The sequence below is a fragment of the Maniola hyperantus genome, chromosome 17, assembly GCF_902806685.2.
Source record: "Maniola hyperantus chromosome 17, iAphHyp1.2, whole genome shotgun sequence".
Classification (NCBI taxonomy): domain Eukaryota; kingdom Metazoa; phylum Arthropoda; class Insecta; order Lepidoptera; family Nymphalidae; genus Maniola; species Maniola hyperantus.
The window spans coordinates 4,302,982-4,319,068 of NC_048552.1; the positions used below are offsets into that span (position 1 = coordinate 4,302,982).

Genomic DNA, 16,087 nt, shown 5'->3' on the forward strand with positions numbered 1-16,087 from the left:
CTACAACGCGGCATTGACTCTGAGTGGCCTACTTATGACACGTTCGTTGACCTCTAGCGTCAGTCGTCGTCAACCATAGGAATTTTTTTTCGCGTTTTTTTTGTGGTGTCATACCAGTAATCATCAGTACTATCACCTGTCAAACTATTTGTAGGGCGATTGTCTAAAACCGGCATCAATCATTATTACAATCTCAATTGTTCTAATTGGCTGAATTTGTGCGATTCTTGTTGCAACAACGCATTTTAGCCAATAGTCAGCGAGTGTCAACCAATCAGAGGTGATTGCGATCGTGACATTGTAGCTGTCATTCTACGGCAATCGCGCAGCAGTGGCCCTACCGCGGTTGTTTGGATCAGGATTGCCATCTCGATCAGGGTTGTTGCGGATGCCAATATTTTGACATCCGCAGAAGCGGCTGATGCGGATGTCTGAATTAATGCGAATGTTCCGCATTTGCGGATGCGGATGTTAATATCCGTAACATCCCTGATCTCGACCTGTCGCGTACTATATTAGCAAGTAGTTTTCCTACCTTAGCATCGCATCATAACATAATTTCTCATAAATCTCAATGAAAGGTTTACACTCTTGATCGAAGAATATTTACATTTAGGGCGTTTGTGCACTCATCCGTATGCGGTTCATATCCGTGATTCTTCGAAGTGGCCGTCATACAAATATGTACATTCGATTCGTATTTTTTTCACGGATCCGTAAAATCACAACAATGAGTGCACAAACGCCCTTAAAGTAAGGGCAACGAGTCGTTCTCTCATTTCGTTGGCCTCACTTTAGAAACTCTCTAAAACTATAGCAATGTTAATGAAAACAATTTTGTAATCTGTAAAGTTATAATTCCAAAATCTAAAAGAATATTTGTCCAAGTTTGAATTATTTAGTGAAGGGGCGATCACTAGTACCTTTAATTATTGAGTCTTCAGCTCGTATTATTTTTACATTGGAGTAAACCCTTCTCACGCACAACAGACGGAAACGTTTAAGTGCGGAAACCAGCCCAGAGCGAAGAAGAAGAACCCTTCTCATTCTGAGAGGAGATCCGTGTTCTGTAGTGAGCCGGCGATGGGTTGATCATGATGATAACCCATGAGTGACCAGAACAGTCCTCAATAATTCAGGTATCTTACACAATTATTAGCGTGGGGTGATTCAGTGTCGCCATCGTTTATAGTGAATTTTCTTATTAGAAATTAATTTTGATATAATTATACCAACGCAGCCACAAGAGTGTAACCTTTTCTTAGGCTGACATCTATAGATAAGAGATCTTTGACTTTGCTCAGACTTAAGATTGAGTTAAAACGAGACAGATTTATGTGAGAGATGTAACCTCTGTCTCGTTTTGACTCTTAAGTCTAAGCAAAGTCAGAGTGCGCTGTATAGATCTCACCGCTCTGAGTTTCATTTAACAGTTCTGATTTGCACATCCCGCTCTGATAAGTAGCCACAGTTAGAAATCATTTAGAAAATGTGTGAATTTGATACATTTAGATAACCATCATTATTAAAAAGAAGTAACATTAATTTCTAAAAAGAAATACTTGTACATAAAATAACGCAGTAGTTATATCGAATGTAATTTTTTATTTTATATCACCCGCGCTTTATTTTGACAAAATGAAAGTAAAGGCGGAAACGAATTATCGGACGTGGCAGGCGGATGCGGCTGACAGCCGTGACCGGTGACTTATAGGTATATGGATAATGCAAAGTACTCTGAACTGTGCAAACGATCGGACGTAAGTCGTGAGCGTAATCTTAAGCGCTCGGAATCTCGACATATATCTCGCAAGTCGCGTCACAAACGACTGCACATCTATCAGTCGCGCCCTACGGACGCGTCCCATAGTTTATTTCATGCTTAATTCTGCTGCATATTTTTCAACTATATATAATCCGAAACGGCTGTTGGTTCTTGTATCTGTAAATATTCTATCATTTTTATGTTTAAAATTTAAATTAAAACCCCTTGTGAAATATGTGTGAAATAAAGAAATACTTGTAATATATTGACACGATTCGTTTTATTTTCTTCATATTGTTTTAATCCAAAAATCACTTTCCTATTTTACGGTTGGACGGTAGTTACAGTAAAAATAAGTACTAAGTATAAATAAAATAGGTAGGTAATAAAAAAGTATAAATAAAATCCAAAAATCACTTGCGTATTTTACGGTTGGACGGTAGTTACAGTAACAAAAAGTAGGCTGTAACTACTAAGTATAAATAAAAAGGTAATAAAAAAGTACAAATAAAATCCAAAAATCACTTGCGTATTTTACGGTTGGACGGTAGTTACAGTAACAATAAGTAGGCTGTAACTACTAAGTATAAATAAAAAGGTAATAAAAAAGTATAAATAAAATCCAAAAATCACTTGCGCAAAATTTATTTAAGTTTGTCTTTCTATCGTGTGTCATGTTACAACCAACTTAGGTGAGCTAGCGCGCACACCACGGTGCGGTGTGTTGCGGTGCGTTTTAAAATCTGTAAATTTGAATTGAAATCTAACAAAATCAGGTATGGAATTAATTCCGCAGTGCGTGCGCTCCTATGTAGGTAGTTTTATAATAGTTCACAGAATTTGCGGGAAAAAAACGTAAGTAGGTACTGAACTTTACTGTGGTGCGCGCTAGCTCTAAAACAAGTAGATATAGGTATACCTAATACCTGTGTACGTTCAACTCAGAACTACAATGATATTATTACTTAGGGTATAATAATGTTTCCACCGATTAAATTTTTAAAAATATATTTCAGTAATGTACAGAAATCGTCCAGTTACGGTTTCCAGTTTTATTATAAGTAGGTATATAGACGAGTGCAGCTACATCGTTAAATAAAAATACAAATACATCGTTTAACCATTAGAATATTAGAATTAGAGTAGGTATCAACGATCAACGCTTATTTATACCTTGAATAGAACTTATTATTATAGAATTATTCGAACGTTAGGTACTTCTCTTTAATATATCATAACAGGTCATAACTAATAACTTAAAGGATATGGGATAAAATAAGGCACATCACTTAAAACTATTCATTCGTCACTTGTATCTATCTATAAACTAAGTAAGTAAGATTATGCTTTGGTTTATGAGAAATCTCAAGTCACACAAGTTGATACTGTTTCCCGTACATACCTACCTATCCTACGTCTAAAATAATTTATTAATTTATAAAATAATAATAATAATAAGTAAGTAGGTAGGTACTTATAACTTCTAACATTCAAAGTGCTTTATTAATAAGTCAAAGTCAAATATTTTCTTTGTAAAGTCTTCAAATTGCAGTAAACGATTCAAAAATCAAATACCTATAAAAAGAACTGTGTTGGTGCGTGCGTATAGATAATATAAAATTTATATATTTTTACAAACTAGGTACCTACATTAACATGGACGTTGAGTATATTTTTTTAAGTCCATGTCTACCTAAATACCTACTTACTACTTAAATATCGCTAAAAAAATTCTTTGAAAACATGACTGTCATGTAAATAGGTATTATTAATGTGTGCCAACTTCTTGGAAGATTTTATATTATTTTTCTTCTCACAGGACTGATGCAATAATACTTAGGTACCTACCTAATTAAAATTATGTATTGAAAGTACGTACCTACCTATTGATAGACTATAATATTACGAATAAATTATTATAAATTGTACTTTATTTTAAATTATTTTTATATTATTAACTTATTTACTTATTTCTAATTAACTTTATTAAAATTAACTTAATTGATCTATTTTTTGTTCATAATAATCATATTTAAGTATAAAAAATTAAGAGTTTCGGTCGACGTAAAAATACAAATACCTATACCTATATAGCTATAGACTCTCGGTTTTCGATTGATCTTTTAGAAGAACAAGGAAAATCTGCTTTACATCTGATTGGTAAGTACATATTATGCTGGAATTTTTCATGTTCACGAAGTTAGTTCAGATTCTAGTTTAAGTATCTATGAGTAGAAAGTAAGTACGGAGGTATGGTTCCCGCGCACGAAGAGCATGGGGGGAAGGTCTCGACTCATCATCTCCAGCCACGACGTGTACAGCGGCGCTGACACCGAACCCTGTAATACCAAAAATATAATATGATTTAGGGCCAATGAAACCTGCTTAAAGATTTTTCACCAAAGACTTATATGTGTCTTCGACGAAGAATTCTGTAGTTTGCCTGTCACGGCAACAGACAAGTTATTATCTAAAGTAAGTATTACAGGTTAGTACAGCACAGTTTGACGCAGTCGGTCATAGTGCTTTAGTTAGTCGACTGCAGCCGCCTACAGATGAATTCTATCACTTGACAAACGGCGAAATGGCAATCCGGGTATGAGGCGGGGGGACGCCCCGCATACCCGCGCGTCGCCAGCACCGGATTAGCGCGGGGGCTGAGCGGGGCGTTCCCTCCTCGTCTCCCAGAGCCCCCAATTGAAAAGATTTCTGTTTTTTTAAATAACAAGTCCTTAGTTCCGAACGTTCAGGAGCTTTTTGAACATAAGTTTGGTAACGTAACTACTATGTAGGTACGTAACTACTATGTAGGTACGTTTGGTAAACCCAAAAAGGCTTGGAATTTATTACTCAAAGGGCTGGTGATATGGCACAGAGTACGAACCTTTCTGGGCATGGGCAGCGACATGACGACGAGACGCGCCTGCGAGGAGTTGGCTAGCAGCAGTTCACGCAGGCGCAGCTGGCGGTTCGTCTTTTCCGCCAGCGTCGTGAGCTCTGTCTGACTGATCTTGGACTCTGTTAACAAGATTTTACGCTTTTACAAGATCTAGTAAATTCTATCTCGTAAATTAATTGACAAGTCTAATGTACCTAGTGCTCTTCTTTAGTTTATTACATATATAAAGTATATATACAGATATGCGAGGTATTGTTTGGTGATTTTGATGGCAACTTGAATCGACCCCCCACTAGGTGGACTGACGACAGGCGAGTCGCAGGGAGCCGCTGGATTCAGGAGGCGCAAGACCGTGGCGTGTAGGAGTGCCTACAAGAGACCTATGTCGTCTATCGGTTGTTGTCAATGATGGCTGATGATGATGTAAGTATTCATTCAATCAAAGATCAGACAATAATTAGACAATAACAATTATTTTCCTTGCATGCGCGTTTAGTCCTTAATTTGTACAAAATTGCCTTACATTAGTTACGAGAAGATTACATTCATATTTTTAGAATTCTAAGCGAGAACCCGATTGAAAATGATTAAGATAAAATTTAGTAGGTAGGGGGAGTCCGGGAGAGTTTAGCAGGTAGGAGACATTAGCCACTGCTCATAGAATCTTTGTGGAACTAGATATTGCGACTTTGCCACACTTCTTAGCCTCCATAGACGCCTCCCACCTCGCTCACGAGATACCGTTACGATCGGCAGTTTGGTTTAGTAGTGAGAAGTAACTAAAAAATTTCGTGCCGGTAAGTAAATTTTTTAAATTTTCGATATTTGATTTCTGTTTCTTACTGTGAATAGATTCCAGTATATCATTTATATACATCGTAACTGTAATTATCCTAGTAACATTTACGGCAGACAGCTTTTACTTAAGTGTCATAGTTTTTTATAAAAATGTAATAACTGACAGATTTGTGTGGGGTGGGAGACATTACCCTGGAGTCGGGAGGAGACTTTACCCCGGGTAAACTCGCCCGTTGTTTCTCCGGCAATAATATTTTTGTATTACCTCCAGATGTAACCACGATCGTCCTGCCTTCCTTCATTACCTTCATCATCTACTGTACAACGTCAGTCAGAGCCTTCAACATCAGCATTAGTATTCATGAATCTATCTGCGGTGGCTAGAGCCAATTCACCATCAATTTTGACTGAGGAAAAAATCTGAGCAACCAATTGCAATATTAAGACAATCAGAAGAGGTAGCTTCTACATCTCAAAATCTGGATGTGACAACGGTAGATTCTGATTTACGACATAGACCGAAAATAGTTGTACCACAAATGATTCGTTCAATTCCAAAGGCTGCTCCTTCGTCGTGGTAGACAGCCCAGAAAAACTAAATTTTTTTAAAAAAACGCCAGAAAAACTAGACCTAGATGATGATATAGATAATTATGCACCAAAAAATAAGAAAATTAAAATAACTTAAAAAACAAAAAGGTAAAGCGAAGAGAAAAAGACAGTAAAAAGACCATTGAAAAGACAAGTTTTACAGTCAAGTGACGGTTAGACAGACCCTGACGAAGAACCCAAGCATGATAATAGCTCTGATAGTCCATGGGATGAAGTAGGAGATGAAATTGATAATTGGTTTTGTTTCAGATGTGCAGAAGAGAAAGTTATGAACATGAGACTTATGACCATGAAATCCGTTGGACTGTCCAAATATGATAAAGACATGATGAGGAGCAGTTTATTTGTATTAATTGCTCCAATCAAAAAAGGAATTCTCATTTACTACAAAATACTATGTGTCATATTTGTATGATTAATTTTTTTTATAGAATTATAATTTGTAATGATTATTTTGCTTATTTTTGTACCCGGATAAAGGCTCCCCACTTGGGGGGTCAAGTCTCCCACCCAGGTGGGAGATATTAGCCGAATGTCACTTTGGTAGAAATCGTTAATTACTCATAAACTATTACTTATGTATCAAACTTTATTTAGAGAAAATATAGCTAAATAGTGCAGCTTAAGATACAATTCATAGAAAATAGCGATTTTTAAGTATATAAAGATTTATGAGCATTTTAGTGGAAGGCGGGTATACTCTCCCGGACTCCCCCTACTTATCTTGCATCAACTTCACACAATTTTGTTTTGCGTGATAGGCATTTGTAGTTCTTACCTCCCGTTTCATCAGTAAACTTCTTGATAAGATCGTCGAACATTCTCTTAGTTTCTGGCTGAGGCGGTTCCATGATGTCCTGAACCATCGTCAGCGAGGAGTAGTCTATCCTGAACTTTGCCAGTAAATTGGCCATGCTGCAACAAATTAATAGGTACACATTAGTATTATAATTATGATCTGTCTATTGCATGACAATAACAAGTACAGTACGCGGCCGAAAGTAATGTACATCGACCTTTAGAATGACTTTGTAGAGCGTTGTCTCTGTCACTCATACCTATATGACGTTTTGTCGGTCTCAACGACAGATACACTGCTCTACAAATTTGCCATCTCCTTCTAAAGGTACAGTACTTTCAGCCGTGAACTGTGTTATAACTATATTCTTCATAAAATTTTCAACCTATTTGCTTTCAATCAATATCACCAATATCATCATAATTATCATTTATCAGTCTATACTTCTAGGACTATATCCAGTAATCCGTCTGTCTCATCCGTTTCCAGCCACCATCTTAAAGGTGTCAGTGTAGTAGGCTGAATTCGTCCCACTTTGTGTTACACCGTGGATCCAAGCAAAACTGGAACATCCAGAGCGAGCGAATCTTCCGTGAATGCTCATTTGTTAGAGGTTACACCGAACTTCAAAAGTTAAAAAAATCTTACTTCCTTTCCTCCAATTCTAGCACGTGGTGTCCTAGCTATATGAACCGGTCAAGTCGAAACACCCGTGACCGTGAACGTTTATTAATTACTATAGGAAATCAGCCCCTAAAAGTCAAAAGCGATGCAGGATTACCAAAACGAAATGGAGTAAGTATTGTTCTCCAGGGCAAAGCTACACGATGAATCGAGCAAATCAAAACTTTCGTGAGAGCTACTTTGCAAAAGTCAAAAGGGCTACATAATGACCAGAAGGAAATAGAGTATTCTTACTTCCTTTCCTCCAATTCGAGCTCGTGGTGTCGGTTAGCGAGCGCGAAGATACGCAGCTTGCAGCGCGCCCACGCCGAGCGCTGCGAGATGATGTAGGGCAGGAGGATCGTCAGCCCGCCGTCGTCGTACAGCCACCATACATCCAGCGTGCCGGCTTCCTGGGGATCACACAGAATCTTTCAAATTTTTAACTAAGGAAAGAAAAAAGAAAAAGATAAACAAAGGTTTAAAATATTACTGTTTCTTCAGTAAAATAATAACTCCAAAGCTATAGTTGAGCTACATCGATTACTCTGGGTTTTCTACGGATCTCCACATTTCCTGATTTGATCATGCAGAGAAACTGCAAGCGTAGCTCTCTCCATCGCCCGCTGAGTGACTCTGAGCGTTCTTAGCTCAAAGTCCTCAGCCTGTTGCGAAGGTGAAGTGCCAATGGGTAGGTCGCATAGTTCGAAAAACCAATAGACGTTGGGGTGCCAAAGAGCTAGAATGGCAACCCTTCACCGGAAAGCGCAACTTTGGCGAACTCCACACTAGTTGGACAGACGACATCAAACGAGTCTAAGGGAGCGTATGAAAATTCTTACAAGAGACCATGTCCAGCAATGAATGTCTGTCAATTGACAGTGAAGTAGATAATGATGATATCTTCAATAACATGTCAATAATGCTAAATCCCATCCATGTTAGGAATTATTTCGCCCGAAGCAGATGTATCTATGATAAGACTTAAATTATTTGATGAAAGTCAGGCCAAGTTTTAGGAGACATCTTTGACTTCTTGGAATTCTTTATTAGTGCCAAAATATAAAAGTTTGGGGTAGATACAATTATAAACTAAACCTTGTTTACAATAATGTGCAATATTACTTATTAAACCAAAAATATTTTCTACTGTTTTACCTGTTTCCTCTTAAATATCGTCATGTTAGAGAGTTGCTCCATAGAGACTTCTATCCCGGAGGCTGATTTGTACACCACTTGTCGGTGCATGTCCATTGCTTTTCTGTTTTTTTTCCTATCTCTAGTGTCACTTTTCTCCGATATTGTAAATGATCTCGACGATGTGAGAGTCAAAAGATCTGAAATAATAATTAAGATTTGTTATTCAATAATAAAGTTTTACAAGTAGCTGGGAATATTTGAATCGTCCACTGGTGCGGAATGCCTTTCCTCTATCGAAAAGAACCAGCAAGAAACTCTGTGGTTGCTCATCAAAAAGTAAAACTCACTGAGGTTATTTCCACTGGAGGGTTGCGAGTCAGCGGCCGTGCGGATGTCCAGGTCGGAGTCCGCGTGCATGATGGGAGCACGCACGCGCAGGTCGCCGCAGCTGGATGTGGCGGTGAGGCCACTGCTGCCCGCCTCCTCGCACACCACTGCGAAGTCCAGCCCACCTGCCACGCGGACGATGGCCACGGCTAGACGAGTTTCGAACGCCGTGCTGAAATGGTTTAAGGCACGTACAGTGACACTGACAGATATAGCGGAATTCCATTAGCGTTTTTCCACTCTTGTACCTAGTTCCAGCCGAATGTGTCGTGGGGAAATGTTAAGGTTGTGCTACATCTACGTGGCCAAAATCCTGGAGAACGGTGACCATTGTGAGTTTAAGCTTCATATTTCAAAGATGTCAATTCCCGATCTCAGCTATCATTGGCCCAATGTCAATGTGTTCGGTGAGCGCCGGTCAATGTGTAAACACTGTGTCAAAATTTGAGACAAGATCCTTTGATGAAAAGTGAAAACGTACAAAACAGCTCGGTTTAGAAACTTGAGATTTTGCATGTAGATTCTGTCTATAATGTAGATCCGCACTAAGATTGGTAAAGCTGGTTAAAGTGTTCACTAGAACACATAGAAGCATGACTCCAGATCAGCAGATACCGCGGTCGCCCAGTTAGCCTTGAAGATCATCAATTCATCAGTGAAAATGAAAATGAAAATGAAAATCTTTTTTATTCGTATAAACTTTTACAAGTGCTTACGAATAGTCGCATGCATCTACCACTGGTTCGGAATGCCTTTCCTGCCGAGAAGAACCAGCAAGAAACTCGGCGGTTGCTCTTTTCAAATATTTGATATAGGTACAAGATTATGCCATGTATAAAATAGTATTTGCAGTCTTGTGCGTTGCTGGAACGAGCTGCAGGTCAAATCCACGCTCTTTTATCATTTAGATAATCTTCAATTGTGTAATATGCTTTTTTCAGGAGCATATTTTTAATAGATTTTTTAAACTTGTGCAAAGGTAAGTCCAAAATAGTTTGCGGGATTTTATTATAAAAGGTAACGCATTAGGCGTCAGTCTTCCTACATCGGTGACTTACATTCTGTAACAGTGATCGATTGGTGTTATGGACGCTAAACTCTTAGACGCTGGCACAGCAGGTATACGCATTCCGTCTAAAATAATTTTTACTTACTGCAACACATTGAAGTACGACTCAAGATCAGCGGACGGCGCGGTCGCCCAGTCGGCCTTGTAGCCCATCAGCAACACGTTGGGCGCCAGTCTGCCCACGCCCGTGGCTTGCATCAGAGCTCGAGCGCCGTTCTCGAAGCTAAACCCATTGACGCCCGTACAGAATGCACGCACTTTACGTCCGCGCAACCATTCGTCTCCTAAACGTCTTCGATGTGCGCGCTCTTTGTATGTAAGCTTTTGCTAAAAGAAATTGTAAATTCAGTGTAAGTAATTATTTTTAGCTAAATGCTTGTTTTGATTACTAGTAGATGCAAACAGCACAAGGTGACATCTTTATATTTATTTTTCAAGTCTCCTCTCTGAACCCTTCTCAAAAATTATAGTTTCAAGTAAAAATATTTTATCCACATTCCATCCACAGAACAGCAAGTTATCCTATCCTTATCTTATCCTAACCTATTAGTCTTCTATCGTTTTCTTAAGCTCTCGATTGTACCTAAACTACAAATTACAATGTAATGAATACTTTCACTTATCTTATTCCTGTTTTCTACAGGAACTTACTTGTGATATATCTCCCACAATCATCAGAGACCCGGACTTGGTAATGAGACTCCCCAGGTCCACAAGAGCTGGCCTGTCTTGAGGTTTCCCCGCCAGCACCAGCAGTTGAGGCCAGTAGTTCTTCACATGTTCACCAGTCCTTGCCAGGTTGTGAGCGCTGGACAGCGCTGTTTTGTATATTTGGGCTTGTGTACTGCTTCCCCAGTTAACGTCTAGAATAACGAAAATGAGCATAATGTAAGCTTTTTTAATTCTGATAAAAATTAGCCCGTAACTGCGATGTTACCTGATGGTAAGTGATGATGGAGTCTAAGATGTACTTGTAGGAGTATGGCAGTTTCATTAAAACCCCATACCTTTGATCGGTTTCTAAACGGCATCGTAACGAAACGCCAAATCGCTTGGCAGCATGGCTTTGCCGGTAAGGCGGTGACTAGATACGGCCGAAGCCTCCCACCAGACCAAAGTTTTTTTTTATTCGTTATTCAGCCAAATAATAATTATACAATTTTACGCTTGACATCCTAAAACTCTGTTGAGTTTGTATGGATGTTGCACATTCCTCTTATAAAACTAAACTAAACTAGACTAAACTAGATAATAACTAAGTACAAATCAAAACAGATGAAATCGATGCGATCTTAATAATATTGGTAGGTAAAATGTAGGTCGGTAGGTAATTAGCGAAATATGTTACTAAATGCTCGCGATTAAGGTACGTGTTACGACGTCGCACCGCGCACCGTGCAATCTAATAGCCACTCGCCAAACCGGTTTGTGCATCGCGGAGCGCCCAAGCATATACAGGGTGTTCCTTGAAAGGTTGCACTTGTCTTATTTCATGTGTCAATAAAATATTTTTTTAGAATCCGTTTTATATTTTTATCGGTGATTGATTCTCTTAATGATAGTGGCAAATTGTTTATGAGCCTGGGTACAAGATATAAGTAATATAAGTAATTACTCCTGCCGGGAATCAAACCTGGGACCTCCCATTTATAAGACCACAACGACTTACTACTGCAGCAAGGAGGTAATCTAGGTAGCTGATCACAACCACGCTATCTCAAAAGCAAATTTTTTCCTTTGGTATACGTAGGTATTAGTTTGTACTGTACAACTTCTTGAATGGTCGAAGTTGGTCGATTCGAAGGTCCCAATCACGCCTTTGAGGGAATCGGATAAAGCAATCGTAAAGCATTTTCAAAGGAAAGCCTCTAAAAATGCTTTGCCATTCCCGTTTGGTTCATTTCATATTACTATTATACACTCGGATAGTATAGTAAAGCTTTTCAAGTTAACGTTAACTTTGCGCAAATCTGCCCGGACACCAAGCGTGTGAGTACCTACTGTGCTGTGCGTAAATCTGTCATTTGGCCTGGACACACAGTTAACGTTAAGTCACCTCGGAAAGTGACGGAAAAACGTCATAATGATGACACCCAAAACATAATAGGTACACACTCCTATGTAATCAGTATGTAATACATTCTTGCACAGTCATATTATGTTTTCTTGGTGAGTCAATTTGCATACCTAAGGCGTCTCATAAAACTTTTTATTATGAACATAAAATGGGATGTACCTGTAGGATATAGGTACGTCTTCTTAGTTCTGCTACTGGTTTAAGAATACTTTTATTGAGAAACATAAAGTAGGTATTACGTGTATTACTATAAGTACTTACGTCAATACGTAACGCTTTACGGATCATTACATAATGCGAGGAAAATAGAAACGAGTTAATAATACCTACGAAAATGGGGCAATAATTTATGGCTTCTGCGGATTGTGGCTCAATCCGCGATAACCTACCTATTCTTGTTTCGAAGAGCACTCATATTTTGGCAAAAATATGAGTGCCACGCGAAGACTATGTTACAATGTTTTGACAAGGTTTATGGTAAGTATTAGGTAGTTCCTCAATCCTCATAGATAGAATTGAATGTTAAATGTGCCCGAAGATACCTCTCGAAAAGGGGTCCGACGCCTTTACGGTTTACCAATATAGTATCAACGCTCTATCCAAAGACCCTAATTTCACGAGGCTGAAGAAACTGTGGACAAAAGCTAGCAATATAATTAAAGTAAAGTTCTTACCAGGTTTCCGGTAGTGCACGATCAGATAGAGGGTGAAGAAAATCGCGAAAGTCACTAAGGAGGTTTGCCAACTGATGAGAAGCATGATGGCGACGCACAGCAGGAACCCGACCAGCGACAACCAAACATTATAGAACTGAAAGGAAAGGTAACAGAAACAATTTAATAAATTTTTCAATTTCTCTCCAATCTATTTTATTTATTTATTTATTTTTATTATTCATGTACCAAAAATTGTAGTTACAAAGTAATAATAAATTAAGTTACATCGGAAATGCTTATCTCTAAACAGAGATTTCTTCCAGCTTCCCATTCAAGGTTGTGAGTAAGGCGTATCAAGAAGTGGAATAGGTCTACGGTACTATTATCTATTATTATGGTATATGACCCACCAAGGGGCCTCCTGTGGAAGATGTCGTGCCATGTTCAGCTTCGGTTCTTTGCGACGTTTGTCAGTTATGATGTTGGTTGGAATTGGCAAGGGGCAAGGTGCATAGTTGCAGTGGGCAAGCTTATGCTTGTCGTAGGAGCAATGGCCCAGAAAGTATTTCCCATGTCCTGCTTGATTTGTCGACTGCTACGAACAGCAGAGCCGATATCGACAAAATTTTGCAAAGACGGACATAGGATAAGTACTATTTATTCCGGAAAATCAGAGAGTATGGTATACTTGGTTTCCATGATATTATTAAAAATGTAAACCCGTGCGAATGAAGTCGTGGGTATCAGCTAATACTGCTAGTACTCCTATGGAGTACAGGAGTAGAAGGAGGTCATACTCACTCTGAAAGTAGGTCGCCAGCCGAGTGGCCGCACGAGTGCTGCGTGGAAGGTGCAGTAGTTGATCAGCGCGTACGACGCCAGGTAGAAGTTGGAGATTAGAGGCGCGATTGTGTTCAGTTCCGCTGTGACAAAACGATCAAGTTAATTTACGCAAGAAATCTAAATAATAATTTCGTTACACTATACCACGCGTGATGAACATCGGCCTTTATAGATCGATGTTCATCACTTTTGGCCGCATACTGTACCTACCTACAGCTTCCTCGTAGACAACAACACTAAAGTTAAAATAAGTATACTAAAAACACATTGACGTAAGTTAAAGAATTTATATAACTAGGTAGAATCATTTAAAAATTTGTAGCTGTATTCACACGGCTTTTCATTTATGTAAGTATTCAGAGATGTAAATATACCTCTGTTAATTTTACTTGAAGATATTGAAAGTAGGTACCGTATTGTTGCCAATAATATGGGAATCTAAAGAAATAGGTAAATAGACGTCACAATTGAGAAATACGATGTAGCCGAAGAACAGAAGAACAGAACACAATAAAAATGAAATTTTATAAAATGGAATCGTAGAAAAAGAAAGATGATGGAGGATAAAAGACAGAAATACGCCTATCGTAGAATACACATATTTAAATTATGACAATTCGTAGTTGAACTTAATCGTAAAATACGAAGTTAATGAATAGTTTATTAATTACCAATAAGCAAAAATATGAGTGAAACGAAGAAGGTGAGCACGTATCCGCGGTAGGGCTCCCCGTGGCGGCCGTAGGGCTTGGAGAAGAAGATGAGGCCGGGGTAGATGCGGTCGCGGCCCAACGCCTGGATCAGCCGCGGCACCGACAGCAGGTTGGTGAGCGCCGTGGACAGCGTCGCCGCCCAGCAGCCCGCGTAGATGAAGGGACCCCATGCAGACATCAGCTGCATTACCTTCATGTACAAAAAAGTTTTACTTAGATAAAATTGAAAATGAAAAAATATTTATTTACCATAGATCAATCAATTATAACATTGTGTTATGGTACCCACACTAGGTAAACCTGTGTCGTGGGTACCTAATAGAATTAACAATAAACAATTAACCGGTAAATTGACGCTCGGTTTGCTAGTCTACGTTCACTCAACTAAGGTAGGTAATTTATCTAAGATTAAAAATAAGGTTACAGTACAAGCTATGTTAAGATTAATTATATACATTATTGTTTTAGGTATAGATTATTATCTAGTAATGACAAAGTGCCCTTATGTTAAATGCAAGAAAAGTTTTTCAGTTTCATCGTAGCTTAAGGAAGCGAGCCATGAATGGTTTTACCTAATACCACTCGGATACTTATTAGGATTTGGGTCTAAAATGATAATCCAGTGTAGGTACCTCCAAAGCCCAAATCGTGACTTTTCACTTTTTACGTTGCGAGGAAGAGGAAAATAAATATTTTTCTACAGCAACAGCATTCCAGAACATTCCCCAACCCTCTTAACCCGACTGCGGCGAACCTGTGAATTTGTGGTTAGGTACATCATAAAAAAATGTATTCATGAAAAAATAACTAGTGTTTTCAACATTTAAAGTAAGATTACTCTACCAAGTATCATATGAAAGGGCTTTATTTGTACATTCTAAAACAGCTATTTATTTTTATGCATATTAGCTTTTCATTTATCGTTCAAAATGTCGAAAAAATACGACTATAGTACGGAACCCTCGGTGCGCGAGTCTGACTCGCACTTGGCCGGTTTTTAAAGGATACTTACAGAATAGCTGTTATGAAGACCAAATTCGCAGCCGTCAGTAGTATTCACGCAGCTGGATACACCGCTGTAATCCACAAGAGTTCCATTCGCAAGCACCAGGTCAGTGAAGTTGCCACTGGCTTGCCTCAGTGCCCCTCCTCCGGCGAACAGCACCATGACTGCGTAGCTGATCACTGATATCAGCAAGGCTAGCAGAGTTCCCTTGGGAATAGCTGACGCTGGATCCTGAAATTAAATACTTGTTGAATCTTTTGGGAAGATACCAGGATGCAAAAAATATGCACGTGGTCAATTATTGCGATAAGTAAAGGCGATTCCATTTATGCGATGCGATTTAAAATCCCGTGGGAACTCGTTGATTTTCCGGGATAAAAAGTAGCCTGTGCTATGTCACTCTCCAGATCTTTAAATACACCCATGCGAAAAATCACGTCGATCCGTAGCACCACCGCGCGCCGTTGCGACGTGATAGAGAAGGACGAATCCAGGAACCAATAAACCAACAAACAAACACACTTTCGCATTTATAATGTTATGGTTATGTAAATAAAAAAGAAGAAAGTTTCAAATGCCATTTTCTTTACTAAGTATTGTAGGCAACACAGAAAACCTGCCATCTGTCACCCGTGAGTGGAGGTGTGACAGTGGTAGCGG

General features: G+C 38.9%; 1 protein-coding gene across 3 annotated transcripts in view; it reads right to left on the reverse strand.

Annotated features, from left to right (window-relative positions):
• Positions 1 to 2,026: 2,026 nt before the first annotated feature.
• The window catches only part of NKCC (sodium potassium chloride cotransporter), a 59,089-nt gene continuing 45,028 nt past the window's right edge, over positions 2,027 to 16,087 (reverse strand). For all 3 annotated transcript variants that reach the window (XM_034977495.2, XM_069504088.1, XM_069504089.1), the window contains exons 9-20: positions 15,434 to 15,658; positions 14,380 to 14,611; positions 13,667 to 13,788; positions 12,884 to 13,019; positions 10,784 to 10,995; positions 10,218 to 10,459; positions 9,024 to 9,235; positions 8,695 to 8,873; positions 7,792 to 7,949; positions 6,853 to 6,989; positions 4,650 to 4,783; positions 2,027 to 4,104 (exon numbers count right to left, since the gene is read on the reverse strand). In XM_034977495.2, coding sequence (XP_034833386.1) covers positions 3,991 to 4,104; positions 4,650 to 4,783; positions 6,853 to 6,989; positions 7,792 to 7,949; positions 8,695 to 8,873; positions 9,024 to 9,235; positions 10,218 to 10,459; positions 10,784 to 10,995; positions 12,884 to 13,019; positions 13,667 to 13,788; positions 14,380 to 14,611; positions 15,434 to 15,658 — 2,103 coding nt within the window. In that variant the 3' untranslated portion in view covers positions 2,027 to 3,990. The remainder of the gene's footprint in view (positions 4,105 to 4,649; positions 4,784 to 6,852; positions 6,990 to 7,791; positions 7,950 to 8,694; positions 8,874 to 9,023; positions 9,236 to 10,217; positions 10,460 to 10,783; positions 10,996 to 12,883; positions 13,020 to 13,666; positions 13,789 to 14,379; positions 14,612 to 15,433; positions 15,659 to 16,087) is intronic.